The sequence below is a fragment of the Equus przewalskii genome, chromosome 16 (assembly GCF_037783145.1).
Source record: "Equus przewalskii isolate Varuska chromosome 16, EquPr2, whole genome shotgun sequence".
NCBI lineage: Eukaryota > Metazoa > Chordata > Mammalia > Perissodactyla > Equidae > Equus > Equus przewalskii.
Window position 1 is genome coordinate 28,593,377 of NC_091846.1, and position 18,128 is coordinate 28,611,504.

At 40.7% G+C, this 18,128-nt stretch overlaps 1 protein-coding gene across 4 annotated transcripts in view; it reads left to right on the forward strand.

The window, feature by feature from the left end:
* The window catches only part of VWA8 (von Willebrand factor A domain containing 8), a 358,168-nt gene extending 341,289 nt beyond the window's left edge, over nt 1–16,879 (forward strand). For 3 of the 4 annotated variants that reach the window (XM_070578403.1, XM_070578404.1, XM_070578405.1), the window contains 3 exons: nt 10,827–10,925; nt 12,099–12,337; nt 14,257–16,879. In XM_070578403.1, coding sequence (XP_070434504.1) covers nt 10,827–10,925; nt 12,099–12,337; nt 14,257–14,365 — 447 coding nt within the window. In that variant the 3' untranslated portion in view covers nt 14,366–16,879. The remainder of the gene's footprint in view (nt 1–10,826; nt 10,926–12,098; nt 12,338–14,256) is intronic. The other variant, XR_011527880.1, reaches the window with a different exon arrangement.
* Nucleotides 16,880–18,128: the final 1,249 nt, after the last annotated feature.

Below are 18,128 nucleotides of genomic sequence, written 5' to 3' on the forward strand. Positions count from 1 at the left end.
TGTTCAAGATTCCGTCTTAGTTTTTAGTTGCCAGGAAGCTCAGAGCTAAAATCAAAGACCAGCTATGACAACTTTGTTATGTCTCACAGCTTTCACACTAGTATTCAGCTTTTTCCTCCCCTTGACACCCCCTCCCTCAAGATCTAAGTTTTTCTTGATTTTGATTTTTGATTTTTTTATGTTTCATGGATTTATAGAAAACATTTATTTTTGAATACTTTAGATCCTTTCTACTATGAGATGGAATATAATTCTTAATCACTTAGACCACTGGTGACCAGTGGATGGCGAGACAGACATTGCATCAGCATAAATCCCACGTAATGTTTTAAAACCTTGGGTTCTGCTAATATTTGGATCAGCCCATCTACCTCTTTTGTGGATCTTGACGGTCAGAGTTCCTCAGCTGCCTTTGGGTTATATGGAGATTTTAATCCACTACAGACCATAGCAAACATACCACTATTAAAATTGACATTCGCATATTATCCAGAACAAAATTTCCAGTTAGAAAGAGGATTTCTATACCTTTGAGAGTAGAGCTGCTCTGATATGTGAAACTGCTTCTTCTAGGTTTTTAGAAATGTTATTAGGAGTTAACCAAGAAATTGGTTGACACAGCTCCGCAGGACTGGGTAAAGGATTAGACAGAGAACAGAAGGTGCACAGCTAATAGGGAGCTCAGAGAGCCGCTCCAATAGCCTGCGGGGAGATGGTGTGATCATCACAGAGCATGTGGGTATTTCATTGCATCTCACACAGCAGAGTGTATAGAGAGATTCATATTTATCTAGTTCTCACTGTTAAAAAGTCTGTAGTCTGGAAAAACTATTAATGAAACTGCGTATGCCACACAAAAAAGAAACAGTATCAAGGAAATGAGCTTTTTGCAAGATGTTCTGTTTTGTTTCTAATTGACAATTACAAACCAAATTGTTGCCATATGATGTGCTGGATTTCAAGAAAATTACCAATGTTAATTAAGCACTTGCTAAGAGCAGAGTACTCTGCTAGGCCAGAGTTCCCTGCCATCCTTGAACTTGTTGCCTAGTGCGGGAGACATGTAAAAACTACTGATTCTAAAGGAAAATTCAATGAGAGATGGGCAGTAACAGGAGCGCACAGAGCACTCCTCTCCCCCGTCCCTAAAGCAGGATTTTGCTGACAGTCTCTTCAGTTACCACAACAGTGTGAAGAATTTCCTCAGTTTGTGTCACTAAAACCACAGATATATAGAGAAGACAACCATAGTAATATATGACTGACAAATCCAGTCACATATTTATAGCAAGAAATTATAGCAAGACACCAAGATAAAATCTTTTTTTTCAAGGCTTAAAGTAGCTTTATCTTTTTTTTTTTTTTTTGATGCTATTAGATTTTTAACAGGTCGTACTTTAAAGGTCTTGGTTTTGTGCATTTTCTTGCTCTTATAAACATAGTCCTCACATTGCCTACAGTTCCTTCAGAGCTGTTTTTAAGAGGATAGAAAGTCTTATGAAACCAGTGCATTAAAATCTTTCCAACAAAAGGAAAAGACCTTAAGACTTCACAAAACAAGCTCTTTGAGGAAAGGTGGTACTTAGATGAGTGTCTGGAGGGATGAGGGAGGGGACGGGATGGGGGAGGCATATGGATCCTCTTCCTGCAAATTCCTCGTCGTGTCCATAGACTTCAGAACTGGAGTCACCTCGCAGGCCATTTACTCCTCTCTCCTAATTCTTCAGACGGGAAACCGAGACCCAGAAACATTAAGGACTTTCCCCAGAGTCAGAAGGCTAGTTGGAGACAGTTGGACAGAGCCCAGGACTCTTCATCCGTTCATTTGTTTTCCCTTTTTGGTTTTGTTTTTGAACTTTCCCCCTTATTTCCCAACTTTTTTATTTTGGAAAAATTTAAACCTACAAAAAAGTTGAAAGAACAGTAAAATGAACACCCATATGCCTTAACTTATATTTGCCAATTGTTAGTATTTTCGCTCATTGGCTTTATGTTTCTCTCTAAATATGTACTCTTTTTCCCCCTGCCCTGAATCATTTGAAAGTAAATTATAAACATCGTAATACTTTACCTCTGTTTTATTATGCTTCTCCCAAGAGTAAGGACATTCTCTAACACAACCTCAATACAATTACCACATATAAAAAAATTATCAATAATTTTATAATATCTTCTAATACCCAATCCAAATTTACTTTTCCCAACTATCCCCAAAGTGTCTTTTCTAATTTTTTTTCCCCCCACAATCCAGGATCCAGCCAAAGACCCCACCTTCTCTTTGGTTGTAATGTCTCATTAGCCTCTTTTAATCTGGAAGCCACCTCCCCTGCCACTGCCGTGTTTGCTTTTCCTGATGGTCACTCTCTTGAGAGTCAAGATCGGTAGTTTTGTAGAATGCCCTTCGTTCTGGATTTGTCTGGCTGTTTTCTCATGGTGCCATTTACCTTGTCCCAATACCCCCTATATTTCTAGAACTCCTAACAGTCTTCCCCCTCCCCCCAGGTACGTTGGAGACTTTGTAGAATCCTCCCACCTCCCCTAACACTGACGTGTCTCAGGCTGAGTGGCCTGTGGGTAAAAGGTACAAAGGAGTCAGAGTGAAGCGGAAGCCTCTGCTCCACTCCCCCAGCCCCCGGTCCCCTTCTGGTGGCGACCACTGCGAGTGGACTTTTTGGTATCTTTCAAATACATCAAGAGGCAGCGTACCATTCACTTTGTTCTGTGTCTTTACATTATATGATCACACTGAACTCATTTCATTTCTCTGTGCTTTCATTTTCTCATTTGTGAAAGAAGCACAAGGACTAGGAATAACTAATGAAAGGCTGTAATTTACTCAGCAAATAGACAATGATGCATGAGCAAAAGACAGTTTTAGGAGCTCCTAGTGAAAAATTCATATTCTGTAGCCCAGGATGCCATCACAGGTGGTGTCCTTAGCAACTCAGCACCGTGCTCTGAGACTCCCCACTCCTCAGTTCCAGACAGTTCTTAGTGTTGTCTTCCTGCAGTTATCCCTCTGCTATAAAGGTGTCTGGTCTGTATTTGCTTTGAAACCTTCAGAAGCCTCCGGTCTGGCCCGGTGATCTAGACTCCTCTCCGAAACCTCTCTCGGCATCTGCTCTGTGTTTTGCTTGGCATGGGTTCAGCTCCTGAGCTCCAGGTCATTACAGGCCAGGCCCAGGAGGCTCATTGAAGTCAGCCTCCACTTTTTATTCCACCTTAGCGTGACTCATGCCAAGCCACAGGGATCCTTGAGCAAGAATTACTGAGAAGGAAAGGTAATTCTGTGGCAGGACACATTTCAAAGCCATCTGGAGTTTTTAAAGTTCCTCACAATTGTTCTACTAATTGAATTCAATTATTCTCAGAAACAGTATTTACAGTAGGTCACCTAAGACAAGAGCAATGTTATTTGCTAGTAAGCAGCATAAACTCCTCTAATCTTAAAATCAGCAGAATTTTTTATGTTCATATAGCTCTTAAACCCTAGAGTGAAAGTGGAATGGCAGTGGTTACGTGAGCCATTTTATTTAAGTCAGGAAGCATTTTTTTCCTTTATCTTCATTCCAGTTTGTTCCTCGTGATTTCTCTAAGCCCCTGGGGATGTTTTCACTGTAACCTTAAAGTAAACCCTCCTTTCAAAAGCTCTTAGTGTCTTAATTTTTTTCTTCAAAGAACTGGATAACACCAAAAATTAGGTGACCATTTCTCCACTGAGCGTTTAAATAGTGACACTAGAAAACAGACTTATTTGGTTATTGAGAAGTTGGACTTTGAAAAAAAAGAGCTCAAGTGATTGTTCCATGGAGACATATAAACTATATTCTAAGGCCATGGTTTCCTAACAGTGTAACAGGGAACCGCTGAGGGGTGTTGAGGCGCACGGGTGAGTGGGTAGCGCTTTTTACCCCTCCCCCCGCTATCCCCAATTCAACCAAAACTGTTCCGCGTATATTGATATTGCGTGATGTTTCACAGTCTGGGCTTCTGTGCAATATTTTGTTGGGAGAAATTCCACTGCTAAAAAACTTTTTAAATGAAAGAGTTAGAAAACCGCCATTCTAGGGTCAATACTGATTGTTATTTCTTATAGACTCTGGAGGCTTTCTTTTTAGAAAAGGCTTCATCAATCCTTGGGTAGATTTAGATGATTCAGTCCCTTGATAGGAGAAAAGAAGGCACAGGAGTTCCTACGACTAAATGAAGCAGGCTTTTTCAGTCCATTTCTTGAGCATACCACTGATTTTTCACAGAATCTTGGGGGCAGGAATGAGCTTGGAAATTATTTTCACCAACCTGTTTGTTTTACAAGATGAGAAAATCAAGATTCAGAGAGGTTAAGTGCTTTGCCCAAGCACACACAGCTAAATTGTGAAAAGCCAGGACTTCTGACTCCCACTTCAGGACCTTTTCTTTTTTAAAGGGCGACTATATTATATTGACACAATTATTGGATAATGGTTTTGGAAAAGTGGACACTGAACAAGTCAAGTAAATAAGAAAGAAAATAAAAGAATAAAAAGAAATAAAGAGAAGCCTGCTATGAAATCTGTACACAAGATAAAATTTCCATTTATAAGAAATAAAATTGAAGTAACCACGCAAAAGACACACCAAGAAAAATAAAGAGCCCTTTCTTAATTGATGTTTTATCCCTATTTCTTGCATCCATTTTATTTCTGCCTAATTGGTATTTTTACAGAACTGTAATTCAGGGACAAATATACTATTTGCATAGAGTATCTTCTCTTCCCCTTAGCACTTCATCATCCAAAGGAAGTAAAATAGATAGACCTTTCTCAAAGAGACTTTCGTCAGAAAGGCTGGGTTAACTCCCAGAAGGATGTAGAAAGATATGATCCAAACCTGCACCTTCTGGGAAAACTCATTCTATCAAAAAATTAGTTCAGTGTCTGTAATTCGCCTTTTCCCAATGCCTCAGGAATATTTCACAGAAATGTTAGAAATGGAAACCAATCATCCTATCAGGCTCAGTCTTTGAGTAAATTCTTATTGCTCCATGGAGATAGAACCAAAGACCAATACACAGACTTCTCTGAACCCTTTCAAAGTTAAACAAGAATTCAGATTGACTCAATTGTTGGTGTAGGAATAGTGGCCAAGCCAACCATTCAAAAAGCTTAAGTAGAGACTGGGGCAGGGGAGGATGACTGGGTTACTTCTCTCTAGTAAAAACATTGGATTTAGAGTCAGAGCACAAAGATTTGGCTTCTACCTCTCCCAACACTAGATCTCTGACCTTAAAAACTCTGTCATCTCTCCGGGCATCAATTTCTTCATTTGTGAAATGAGGTTAACAACTCCTACCCCAAAGGTTGTGGAGAGAATCAAAATGGGATGAGATATAGAAGCAATGTGCAAACTATAAAGAACTATACAAGTGTTGACATTGTATTCATTAAATGTATCATCCTGTCCTTTCAATGATCCTGTGAGGTTAAGTGTAACAGAGATTATCCCTATTTGTCAGAGAGATTAAGTGATTTACGAGCATATAGTGTTAGAGGTCATCTAAACCAGCATTATTTACAAGGTAGAAACAAGATTTGGAAAGGTTAAGTGACTTGCCATAGGTCAAAAAGCTTGTTAATGTCAGAGCCAAGTCTAGAATCCTTGACCTTCAGAACATTATCCTTTTTATACCGACTTCTATGATATGAAGAAAGGTTAGCTAACTAATACTATAGATTATTGGCTAACACCCTAGTGTTCTATTGGCACTTCTGTTGACCTTTTAAATCACTTATTTACCTTTTAATCCTTTGCTGCCCACTGTCAGTAGTGCCATCTTAGAATGGTGTATTTGGATGTCTAGAAGGAGGTGAGGATTCCACACATGATCAGTCTTCAGAAACAGCCCAGATGATTGTCTCATACCTACTTGTAATATGGGTGTGTAATAAAGCATAGCTTCTCCTAAAGTCAGCAAATGATTATCCTGCCCAATAGAAATTTAAACAGAAATCTTATTCATAAGAAATGCTAATAGCTCTTTGTTCTAAGCAGAGCTTTCTTTGCCGTCTAAGTATTATAAATCATCCTTATTTGATGATGAATCTTTGTGTCTTGGACTGAAACTCAGCATTTGTTTTCATCTGTAATACCTTACTATAAATGAATGAGATTTTCTAAAGAAAATATAGCAAAAGGGCATTTAAACAAGTTTCTAAAGCAAAGATATATTAAATTGGTCTCCTCTAGTTGAGGCTTTTCCTTACTACTGTGGTTGCATATTTATGTTGGATGCTAAATCCGAGACTCCGCAAGGATTTAAGGGATCCTCTGAAAGGTGGAGAAATCATGCTCACAAAAATTTTGAGCTGCTCAGAAAAAGTTATGATCTAAGTGTTAGGTGGTTTGCTAAAGACAGCGAGGTTCTTGTTTAGTGACTCCTATGATTCCTCCAGGGAAGGACACGCTTCAGACGCTGCCAAGTCTGATTGACAGTAGTCATGGCAGGAACAAGACTGGGTGAATGGCGGAGTCAGGAGTTAGAGAATGGAAATGAATGCATTTACATACTTTCTCCTTTAACCCAGATAGTTTTGAGGATTAGCAAATTACTGTCAGTAAAACATGTTGGGATCCTTGGAGAGCAGATACTAGATAATTATGACATAGAAGTATTGTTTTTAATGGAAGCTTTAAATGATCTACAGGAACACCAGGGAATGCTCCACATTTGGATGTACTTTGGATTCCTCTCAAGCATTTTATTTACCTTGGGCACAGAATCATCCCCAAACCCATCTGGAAGATGAAAGCCAGAGCCTGCAAACCATTTTATAAACCCCCTCGTGTCCCTTAGGTGTGTCTTCTCAGCCTTTGCAATACTAACTAGGCCAACAAAAGCAGATCCTTCTGTAAATAGCACTTTCCTTACCACAAATAAAGGAAGGGGGAAAAAAGGAAGGAAGAAAGGGAAGAAGGGAGGGAGGAAGAAAGGGAGGTCTGCAGCCCACCTGTCTTATCTCATTTGCCTGAAAAAGTATAGTGTGCTTTTTTTCTCCTGGGCAAATAATTAAATGGTAGGTAGATAGATCAATCAGTCAATCAAATAATAGATGGGTAGTTACTAAAATGTTTCTAAAGTGTTTAAATCAGCCAGTATCTGTTTTTGATCAAGAGCATCCAACAACTCATTTGACCGCTGTTTGTTTAATAATTAACTAGCAACTTTTTCCCTTGCAGTAACCGGTTATGCCAACCCTGTGAGCAGACCACATGGTCAAGTATTTATTTACATCGTCTCATCCATGGTCATCTGATTAGTCAGAGTTTTAACCATCAGTTTAAAGGGAGGAAGAAGTCTAATACATTTATAGCCCTCTAACCTCAACCAAGTAAGAGAAACCTACTTCTGTTTAAGGAACTGATCTTATCCCTCATGTGTAAGATCCTGTTCACAGATTACTTCACCAGCCGCGTAATGAAAGCAGCCTGCCTGGCACCTTCTCAGGAGAACTTTATTCTTGGCTCAAAACGGTTCCTGCTGTGACCATTATCAAATCAGATTTGACAGGGCCTCGAGCATGCTTCCATGAGGAATCCTGCGGGCTTTCTCCACATCCGTGCCAATCCCAGCACTGAACACGTGGGTGACCTTAGTCAGGAGGATACTGAAACCAGTACTTTCCTCATTGTCAAGAACTGTACAACTTTTAGGTTTCAAATTTTATTGTTACCTTTTCACTACATTGATAGAAAACTATAATAAGGAGATTTTTTTTTTATATATGGAATTTGTTACATCCTTAGAATGCATTTATTTGTCAAGCGTTTTTAACGTGTTTGTAAGTTTCCCTCACAATTCTTTAGTATCGTCCTTTGTATTTAAAAAAAAACTCCCTTAAAACCAGGCGTAGAACAATCTCCCAGCCTCCTGTCCAAGGCCCTCCTTTGACCATGCCCTTCCCATGGAGCCAGTTTCTAGATCATGCTCCCACTTCCTGGATCCCCAGCTGTTCTGCTCAGATGCCTCCAAGGCTGCTTCCAGGGCCTGCTTGGGCCTCTTTCTTAGGTCCGTCTTCCTAAGGCAGACTGGCCAATGGTGTCAGCACCCAAGTCTGAGGGATGGCCAAGGGGCAACTGTATGGAGGAGTATGATGGTGTGTAGATGTGAGGGCCGGGTGTCCACACACATGCGTATGAGGTGTCTCACAGCGGGGGACAGAGCCAAGTGTAGAAAGAGAAGACGTAAACTGAAAACCAGGGGCCAGTACTGCCTACACCACCATGTTCTTACACAGAACTTCAAGGACCCCAACTATTTGAAATTTGACTCCCCAAAGGTCACCATTGATTCTGATGTCCAGAGGTCATTAGTCACCATTCTCCTTGATGGCCATGGCTAGTGTTGCCCAACTGTTGCCCAACTGTTCCCTGAAATCCTGCACACTCATTTCCCAGGGTGACCCCACCTTCCTGCTTCTGCTGCTGCTCTCTCCCCTGTCTTCTTCACTCAGCTCTGTTTCTTTCTCCCACCGCACCGTGGAGGATGCTCCTGAAAGTTCTGTTGAGGGGTCCTCTGCTGTTCTCTCTCTGCGTGTTTTCCCTTGGCAGTCGTAAATTCCCCTCCTGGGGATGACAGACGCACCTCCGACTACATGAAGTAGATTTCTACTCTGATTTCTCCTTGAATGCACAATTTCAACATGTCTAAAATGGAGCTCATCTTCCCCAAATAACTCAACTTGCCTTCTGACTTCCTATTTTGGCATAAAAATTATTTCAACAGGAATTTTTTACTTCTTTTCACTTTAAATATGATGGTTTCAGTTATGAGTTGTTTTTTGTCAATCACCTTGGGCTAACCACCATTTCACATGATTGCTGGAGGAAAAAAATGCATTCCAGCTTCCAAACAGCTTATTTGTAAAAGAATGTAGCCCACATGGGAAAGGAAAGCTTCTTAGTGCCCCAACTTGATTGCAAACTCTCTTAAGGCATTCGTGCAATAAACACAAAGGCATACTCATAGATACTAAAATTCAAAGATGAATAAGATAGGACCTCAGCCTTCAAAGAACTCACCAGTTAAAAAGGAACAGACATGAAAAGAAATAATTGCCTTCCCCTACAACACCTAGAGTAGTGTTTTGCATATGGTAGGTATTCAAAAGACAGCTGTTGATTGATGGTTGGTTGGTTGGAGAATATATATCAGTGGTTCTTAAGCATTTTGTCCCCTTGTACTCCAAGTGCTCCCTAAAGTCTTTTGCCCAAGACCCAGACTCAGAGTTTTCTTTGCAGATGCCCCAGTTGCCCAGATACCCTGAGGTCTATTCTAACCTTCATATTAGCATGACAAAAATTCTTAGAGGGAGGTGGGAGTGGAGAAGGGAATTGGGGGGCAAACCCAAGAGTGGGAGAGAACCACCTTACCCCAATTATAGTTTGCTTCAGGCCCCAGATTTCTTTCCAGTTTCTGTAAAAGAGCTGCACCTCACTCTCGGCTCTATCCTTTCTTAACAGACAGGAATTTCTCATGTGCATTGTGAAATATAGAGAATTAAAAAGATATTTCCTAAATTGAAAAATATATGTCATACACTAAGTAGAAAAGCAGATTATAAAATCACATGATCAATGTTATCCATTTTAGTTAAAAACTATGTTGTTGTAGATGTGTATGTGTGTGAATGCGCAATCTCTTACACATATATTGAAAGGAAATAAAAGCCTAGGAACTTATACAACAAAACATTAACAGAATTTATCTTTGAGTAATGGGATTATGGATAAGTTTTACTTTCTTTTTTGTGCTTTTCTATAATTTCTACAGTGAATTTGTTTCACTTTTGTGTTCAGGAAAAAAGTGTATATATTAGTTTTCCATTGCTGTGTAACAAATTATCACAAACATAGCAGCTTTAGAGCTATACCCATTTAGTAAGTCATAGGTCTGTAGTTCAGAAGTCCAGGCAGGCTCAGCTGGATTCTCTGCATAACGTCTTATAAGGCTGAAATCAGGTGTCAGCCAGGCTGGGCTCTTACTTGGAGGCCCTGGGAAAGAATCTGCTTCCAAGCCCATTCAGATTGTTGGCAGAATTCAAATCTCTGTGATTGTAGGACTGAGACTCATTTCCTTGCTGGCTCAGCCAGGGTCGCTCATAGATGCCACTCTTGGGACCTTGCCCGATGGTCCCTCCATCTCAGCCATGGATAACACCCACATGTCAGATCTCCCCATGCTTCAAATCTCTCTGCCTTCTGCTTCTACCACCAACCAGAAAAAAACTCTCTGCTTTTTAGGGCTTGTGTGATTAAATTAGGCTCACCCAGATAATCACCCTTTTGATTAACTCAAAGTCAACTGATTAGTAGCCTTAATTACATCTGAACAATCCCTTTTGCCACATAATATACCATAATCACAAGTGATAGCCCATCATATTCACAGGTCCTGCCTCTACTTGAGGGAAGAGGATTACATAGGCCGTGTATACCAGGGGGCAGGAATCTTGGGGGCCACCTTAGCATTCTGCCTACCATAGTGTGTGTGTGTATTTCATCTTCTTTAACTCTCCCCTGAAAGTTGAGAATGGAGTTCCTGGTAGCTGCTGAAGCCCTCATCGCACTTTCTACCTCCTACTAGAAAGCAGAGATGACACAAGAGGATAGACCAGAAGTGAAGGAACCTGGAATTTGTTGCCTTTGTTGATAAACACACATCTGCCTCTCTGCATTTCTCCATGGCTGTACATCAAGCACATCTGGACAATAACAGCCCCAGAGTTGGAAGCTTATGACAGTTCTTTAGTGGAGAGAGGCTTCTAACTCTCTGATTCTCTTGCCTATAGTATGACATCGCTGGACACTCTGGAGATGATTACAACATTGGTCTAGTTCCAGTTAACAAAATCCCCAAGGACAATAAGCAAAGACTGGAAATACTGAAGGTAAATGCATTCAGTTACCTCTGTATTGTGCAAACTTCCACCAGATTAGGTAAAGTATCTTCTGGTCACTGAAAAGATTTATTGAAAAAGCAGCAGATACAGGAAAGAAAAAGACTTGCTATTTCACATTCACAAACACAAGCATTAAACTGAGAAAACACTTATCATAACTAAAATCCTTTTCTCCGTCATACAAAATTTAAACTTTTTTCCCTACGTATTTTCAGAGTGCTCAACATTGTATCGGGATTCTACAACCTAGGTCCCCTCCTATCCTATACAGTTCTTCTCAGCCCCTAGATATTTCAGTAGAAGGAAAAGAGTGACCCCTTTTAGAGTACTCTCTAGCCCCAATTTTATGTATTTCTTAGCATTTTCTAATGACAAATTCAGTTTCACATACTTAGATCTACAATGGAAACACAGACACCATGATTTTAAAGTAAATTTCCTCCATTGCTAGCAATGTAAACAGAGTGTTGAGTATTATAACTTTGCTTATTGGAAACTCAACCCATTCCTTATTTTTCATCTGTGTCATCTCCATCCTCTGGTGTGATACCAAGTTTTATATTTTCTTACATTTTCTTACTTTAAATGGGAGCTTGAATTTTAAAAGTAAGTGCCAACTGGGATACTTTTGGAACATTTCCTGTTTCTAACGGAAGTCTTAGCCACATACAAACATCACTGTGTACTGTTGTCATTCTAAGGTGCAAATTAAATAGAACTCACTCAGAGACTTCTTATTAATGTGTAAGAGTTGGTATTTATGTATTCTCGTGGTCAATCAAAAAATCATCATGTTTGTTAAAAAAGGAGTTGCTCAGGGGCCGGCCCGGTGGCACAGCGGTTAAGTTCGCACGTTCCGCTTCTCGGCGGCCCGGGGTTCGCTGGTTCGGATCCCGGGTGCGGACATGGCACTGCTTGGCAGCCATGCTGTGGTAGGCGTCCCACGTATAAACTAGAGGAAGATGGGCACGGATATAAACTAGAGGAAGATGGGCACGGATGTTAGCTCAGAGCCAGGCTTCCTCAGCAAAAAGAGGAGGACTGGCAGTAGTTAGCTGAGGGCTAATCTTCCTCCAAAAAAAAAACAAAAACAAAGAAACAAACAAAAAAAAAAAAGGAGTTGCTCACCCATGGCTTTTGTGCAATCTCTCTTACCCCCAGACAATGCATGCCCACGCTCAGTTCTGCATGAGTGGGGACCACACGTTAGAGGGGACAAAACATGCCATCCAGGAAATTGTCAAAGAAGAAGCTGATGAGTACTTTGTCATCGTCTTAAGTGATGCAAACCTGTCACGATATGGAATACACCCTGCCAAGTTTGCCCAAATCCTGACAAGCAACCCTCAAGTAAATGCTTTTGCTATTTTTATTGGATCTTTAGGTGATCAAGCAACCAGGTAAGTGTCACCTCAGGATATAGCAAAGGGCAAGTATCGAGATACTTGAGTACCTGAAACGTGCCATTTCATGGGCCTAGCATCATGAGGGGCACTGGGGGAGATGGAAGAAAAACAGAAACTAGAGTTGATAGTCTAGTTGAGGGGATATAATGTTCTCGCTTACGTTTGGATAAGCAATAATTATTTTAAGTTAATTCTTTTCAGTTTATATTTAAGCCAACAATAAGATAATTAGCAAATTGATTTGTCCACTAATAAATTAGACAGTATTTTGTATATTTTGCACTTAATTGCAAGATCTGAAGCTCAGTTCTAATCAGTTCATGTTCAAATCATATTCAAAGTAGCAAGCATCTACTATTTTCCTAGCATAAGAGATTTGTCTATATGTGTGTGTGTCTATATATATACAGACATACATATATCTAGACATATACTTATATATACATAGATAGGTGGATAGATATAGATAGCTAGCTATCTCCCTTCTTATATCCATTCCTTCTTACTGGAGAGAGAAGGCAGGTGAAACACTTGAAGATGGTGTAAGATGGTATATATAGTAAGATGCTACACTGAATATACTGAATATTCAGTAGAGGAATTTATGGTCAGATAATAAATACCATCATGGATGATCTGAAAGGAGAGATCTGGAAACACTTTCATTTCTTAAACACAGTAACATTTATCTTTTCGAATTACAAAACACAGGTGAAAGTATATCTCCTCCAAAAAAATTTCTGCCGAAAAGCACTTAACCTTACTCACACCAGCACTTTGGACACTAAGACATTAGTCTTAGTGTCCAAAGTGCTGGTGTGAGTAAGGTTAAGAATAGACTTAATATCATGTAACTACAGTCACTTTATTACAACTGACTTTGCATTTTTCTCAGTTTTCCGTGTTAGCCTCTCCTAGAGCTTCCATGTCCTTGAACACAAACCATACCTTTTCTACCCAGATTTGCTTCAGGACCAGCCCAGTATTAAGCAGACAGCAAGCTCAACAAATACTAGTTGAGCTGAAATAGCTATTTTGTCTTTCTAGTGAACAGATCCTGTTTGAATACTTAAGAAAGCACAATAATACCCTTGTGGTTTCCTAGGGAAATGGTCCAACATCCACTGGCAAAAGATATGTTGCAGAATTAGCTGGTCTACCGGGCATGCCAAATGTATGATACTACACAGGATGGTTGACTTTTATTAAATGTCATTCCAAAACCAAACTTTGTTGGCCCAGTCAAAGGAGGCATTCTTTTGGATAGAACTGCATCTTATACTTTTATTGCCTTCAAAAATGGCCCTTTATTCCAAATGATAAATTGGCATTTAAAAAAAATTATCATAAGCCTATATAACCTCAGTGTCATCAAAGCAGCAATTGCATAAGTCAGATTACCTTTCACAGTGTGTGATGGGGGGCAAAAACAAAAAAACAAAAACGAGAGAGAAAGAACCACTTGGGGTTTGGCTGGGCAACATTTTTCAAAGGCCTGTTTTCTAAGGCAGGAAAAGCACTTAGAAGTACAGTGTGAGGCCAGCACATTCGCTGGACCCAGGTGAGCTAATCCCAGATTGGTCCCTGGGGCTCTGTTCTGTCAAGGGAATATAAAATACCAGAAAATGACAGAAATAAAAGGGAGAAAATTTTGTCTTTTCAAATTCACTGATTTTTCTCACTGAAAAGACTGTGCTTTGGTTCAGTGCTTTCAATGTTTCTTTCCCTGTTGCTCTTCCAAGTTTTTCATTGCCTAGTGACAGCCAAGTCAATTGCAGGCAGGGGGAAGGTATTAGAAAGTAAAAACTTTCTTTCCTAAGAAGCCATTTGGATGCTGTGGTTTGCAGGGACAGGAGGTGGAAGGGGAGCCCCAATTTGCAATGGTAATTTTCTTTCCCTTTCCATCCTGACAGGCTTCAGAGAACTTTACCAGCTGGCCGATCTTTCGTTGCCATGGATACCAAGGACATCCCTCAGATTTTACAACAGATCTTCACCTCCACCATGTTGTCTAGTGTTTAAGAAGTGCCCTTCATCACCCTGATGGCCCTGGGATTTGAAATGAGATAGGAATAAGGAGTGCTCTGAAGAAAAGAAGACATCTATAAAGTCAACCCGTGGAATAACAGGATAATTCTGGCGTTCCTGGGTCTTCCTGCACTTGCTCAGTATCCAGAATTCAGAAAAGCAGCCAGAGGGAGGCTTGTGCATGGAAATCTACAACCACTGATGGGCTTAAGATCATTAGAGGAAGCAAGTTGACCTGCATTTATGAAAGGTCGGGGTTAAAGGAAGGTGGATTGAGAACTATAGCACTTGGTCTGTTTCCAGAAACCTGAGGGAAAGAGAATACCTTGCTTTTGCCTTAACACAGCATCTGGTCACCTAAGATAACAAAAGTGACCCCATCAAACTAAGCCTTTGATGCCACATTCTGACATTGAGATTCAAGTCTGCGCAAGTCCGCCCAACCTGTTCCTGTGCGATGATGATTTTTATTTTCTCTGCTACTCTGTATAGCCCAACAGGCAATGATTTTATAGTATCTAACCCACTGAAAAACCTTTTAACAGCAATATTTTGTAAAAGGTTAGATTTTTCTCAATAATTCCATTTTCTTGGCCAAAGCCAAAAGGAATCAAAAAGTCCTTGGATTGCTTCCTTTCCCAAGTGATTTTTAAAGGTTCTTAAACAGTAAAGAGCGAAAGTCCCATTCTCCATGCTGCGGAATGGAAGGATAAAGGATGTCTTGCCTTGAATTTCTTGTTTCTTCTAGGGCTTCTCAAAAGTTTCACACGTTTTGGTGTCCAGAATGTAATGCTCAAAATAACAAATACTTATGTTTTCACTTAACGCAAAGTAAAAACAAGGCAGTATATTTGAACTGAATGGTAACTGGAGATTTCTTTAGCTATTAAAAAAAAAAAGCAAGCTTTTTTTTTCAAGCCTCATTTTTTTCTTTCAAATGTACCTTATTCCTACCCTCTCTTGGGCTGACCTTTATTTATCAACAGACTCGATGTCACTTTGTTTAAAATCAAATGCTTCAGCAGAAGTCAATCTCTCTCCAACCGTATAATGAATAGTTTCTCTTCACCATTGATGGCAAGTCAAAAACCAATGGGGGCACGAACGCATGTGTGCTTTCTTGTCATGAGTTAGAAAAACTAGTCTTGTTAATAATGTTACCATATTTACCCTTATATAGTGAAATTGTACAGATCCATTTCATTTTAATCAATTACAGGAAAGAAGAAAAGACAACACCCGTTTTCCCACCATCCCATCTCCATATCAATTGTCAAAGAAGTAAAAGCAATCGGATTTCCAGTGCAGTATTGCCCACTCCATTTGCATGGCTTGTCTTATTTTTCTAGACAGACGCTTGTTCTGTGTGTTGAGTCATCCAATGATTCGAACAGTTTCAATCCAATAAGTAAGTGCCTTTAAAAATGTAATTGCATTAATAACAGTAATAATAGTAGCAGCAGCTAGCATTTACAAATTACGTACTATGTACAAGGCGTGTTAAGTGATTTCATACATTATTCCATTCAATCCTCACAATAATGCATGTAAAATAGTGTTTTTTTACCTCATTTTACAGATATAGAAAGTAAGGCTCAGAGAACTTGTCACTCTCCCAAGATTTCTGATACTAGACTATTGACTATTCATCGTATTCTTAACATGTTCATTTTACAAATAAGCAAACTGAGGCTTAGCACAGTTCAAGAAGACAGGCCACACTCCCAGTCGGCAGGGCCAGGGCTGCCTGTGCTGGCCCCTCTCCTGCTGCTTTATTGTAACCAATCTAGACACCAGGCTCCTGTTGCCTTTTCTCCTTTCTCCCAGTGCAGTTTCCCTTCTTGGTAAGTGTGGTAAACTGACCACGCTTCATAGAGCCCTCTTCCACTGCCTGGTACTCAGAAACCAACTGCACACATTGGGACGCTCAGAGGAGGTTGTGGGACCAAGGACATGGGGCCCTGCTGGAGGGACACTGCCAACCGCTCCTTCCTGGGCACAGCAGTTAGCTGAGAGAGTGCTCACCCAAGTGGCGGCTTAACCCCTAGGGGTGCGCCTCAGCCAGAGGGTCACAGAGACCGTCACAGCCCCTGAGAGCCTTCGGAAGTTGAATCCACGTGTAACGGACAGAACAGCCTGTAACAGCTCTCCCGTGCATACCTACCTGAGTGAGCAGAAGCCCTTTTTTCTTTAACATGGAAAGAATGCTCTCAAGTAATTTATTTCCCTTTCCCCACTGGCCAGACATGCTTTGCAATTGTTATTTTTAAAAAACATATAACCTGGGGCTGGCCCCGTGGCCGAGTGGTTAAGTTCGCCCGCTCCGCTGCAGGCGGCCCAGTGTTTCGTTGGTTCGAATCCTGGGTGCGGACATGGCACTGCTCATCAAACCACGCTGAGGCAGTGTCCCACATGCCACAACTAGAAGGACCCACAACAAAGAATATACAACTATGTACCGGGGGGCTTTGGGGAGAAAAAGGGAAAAAATAAAATCTTTAAAATATATATATATATATATAACCCCTGACTTTTCTGATTTGTAAAAGGGAAGGATAATGGGGGAGGGAAGTGGAGAGTGAGAAGAGGAAGGATTTTAGTTTCACTTCTTGCAATACCTGAGAAGTTTGTGCCTTTCTTATTAAATGTACTTAATTATAGGCCACTCCCAGTTGTTCCCAGGCCCTTCTTAGGGCCAGGACGTTATAATAAATGCCTTGTGTGCCTCAGGGGGGCTTCCACTGAAAGGCGTCTAAACTCTGTCTCTGTCTCCGTCATGAGCCCGTGTGATGCTGAGAAGGTTCATTGTGGTCCAGAGCAGCCAGGAGCAGTGAATGCTATGAATAGCCGCAGTCTATGATGTGTGTGCCCCCTGGAATCTTTTGTGCGCCCCAGCAAATGACCTCATCACACATGGGGCACTCTGGCGCAGCCACAACAAGTGGATCGGAGCCGGAGTACTTGAGCCCATCACGTCTGGAATGAATCGTTTAATTCTGTACACTACACCCTTTCCTGTGAACTGTCAGAGGAGGAGACATCCATCAACGCCAGCAAGGTTTTCTCTAAACAAACTCTAGGTCTTTGAAAGCCATTTAGAAGTGGTTTTTCCGTAGGCAGCATTGTCAGTGTTCCTGAAAGGCCAGCTCCAGAGGCTTCCACCCTCCCTCCGCCTCGCTCCTTCCTGTGCCTGTCAGATCAGCCAAAATTAAATTCCTCAGTGCGTGGAGCAGAGAGGTACAGGACTAGGGCAACAAGAGGAATAGTGGCTTATTTGTCACGTTTCTCTCAATTTCCAACAGTCTCAATTATAAGAGGTATTCCACAAATCTAAGCCAATAACTCCTGCCTCGATGACTTTTTTCTGGAATTGCATCTCAAGAATAGTCAGATATCCACTTTTTAAAAACTATTCCAACCAGTAACACATATGGCTTTTTAAAGTTCTTAGATAAAGAGTCTAATTTGCTACCATTTTCTGGTCAGGATTACATCATTAAGTTCTTACCTATTGCCTTTCCTTCACCTTTTTTTGGAGACTTACTGAGGCAAAAGTCCTGCAGATAATGGAAAGGAGGCCCGCTGTTCCATCCTGTAGTGGGAGAATTTACAAACTCCACGAGGATTATTCAGTAGAAAGGCAGTTCGAGATGCTGCTCAGCCATTGGCTACCTGTACAAGCTTGAGCTAGCCACTTCTGGGTCTCCATTGCTTCACCTATGAATTTTAAAAGTTGGACAAATGGTCTCTAACACTG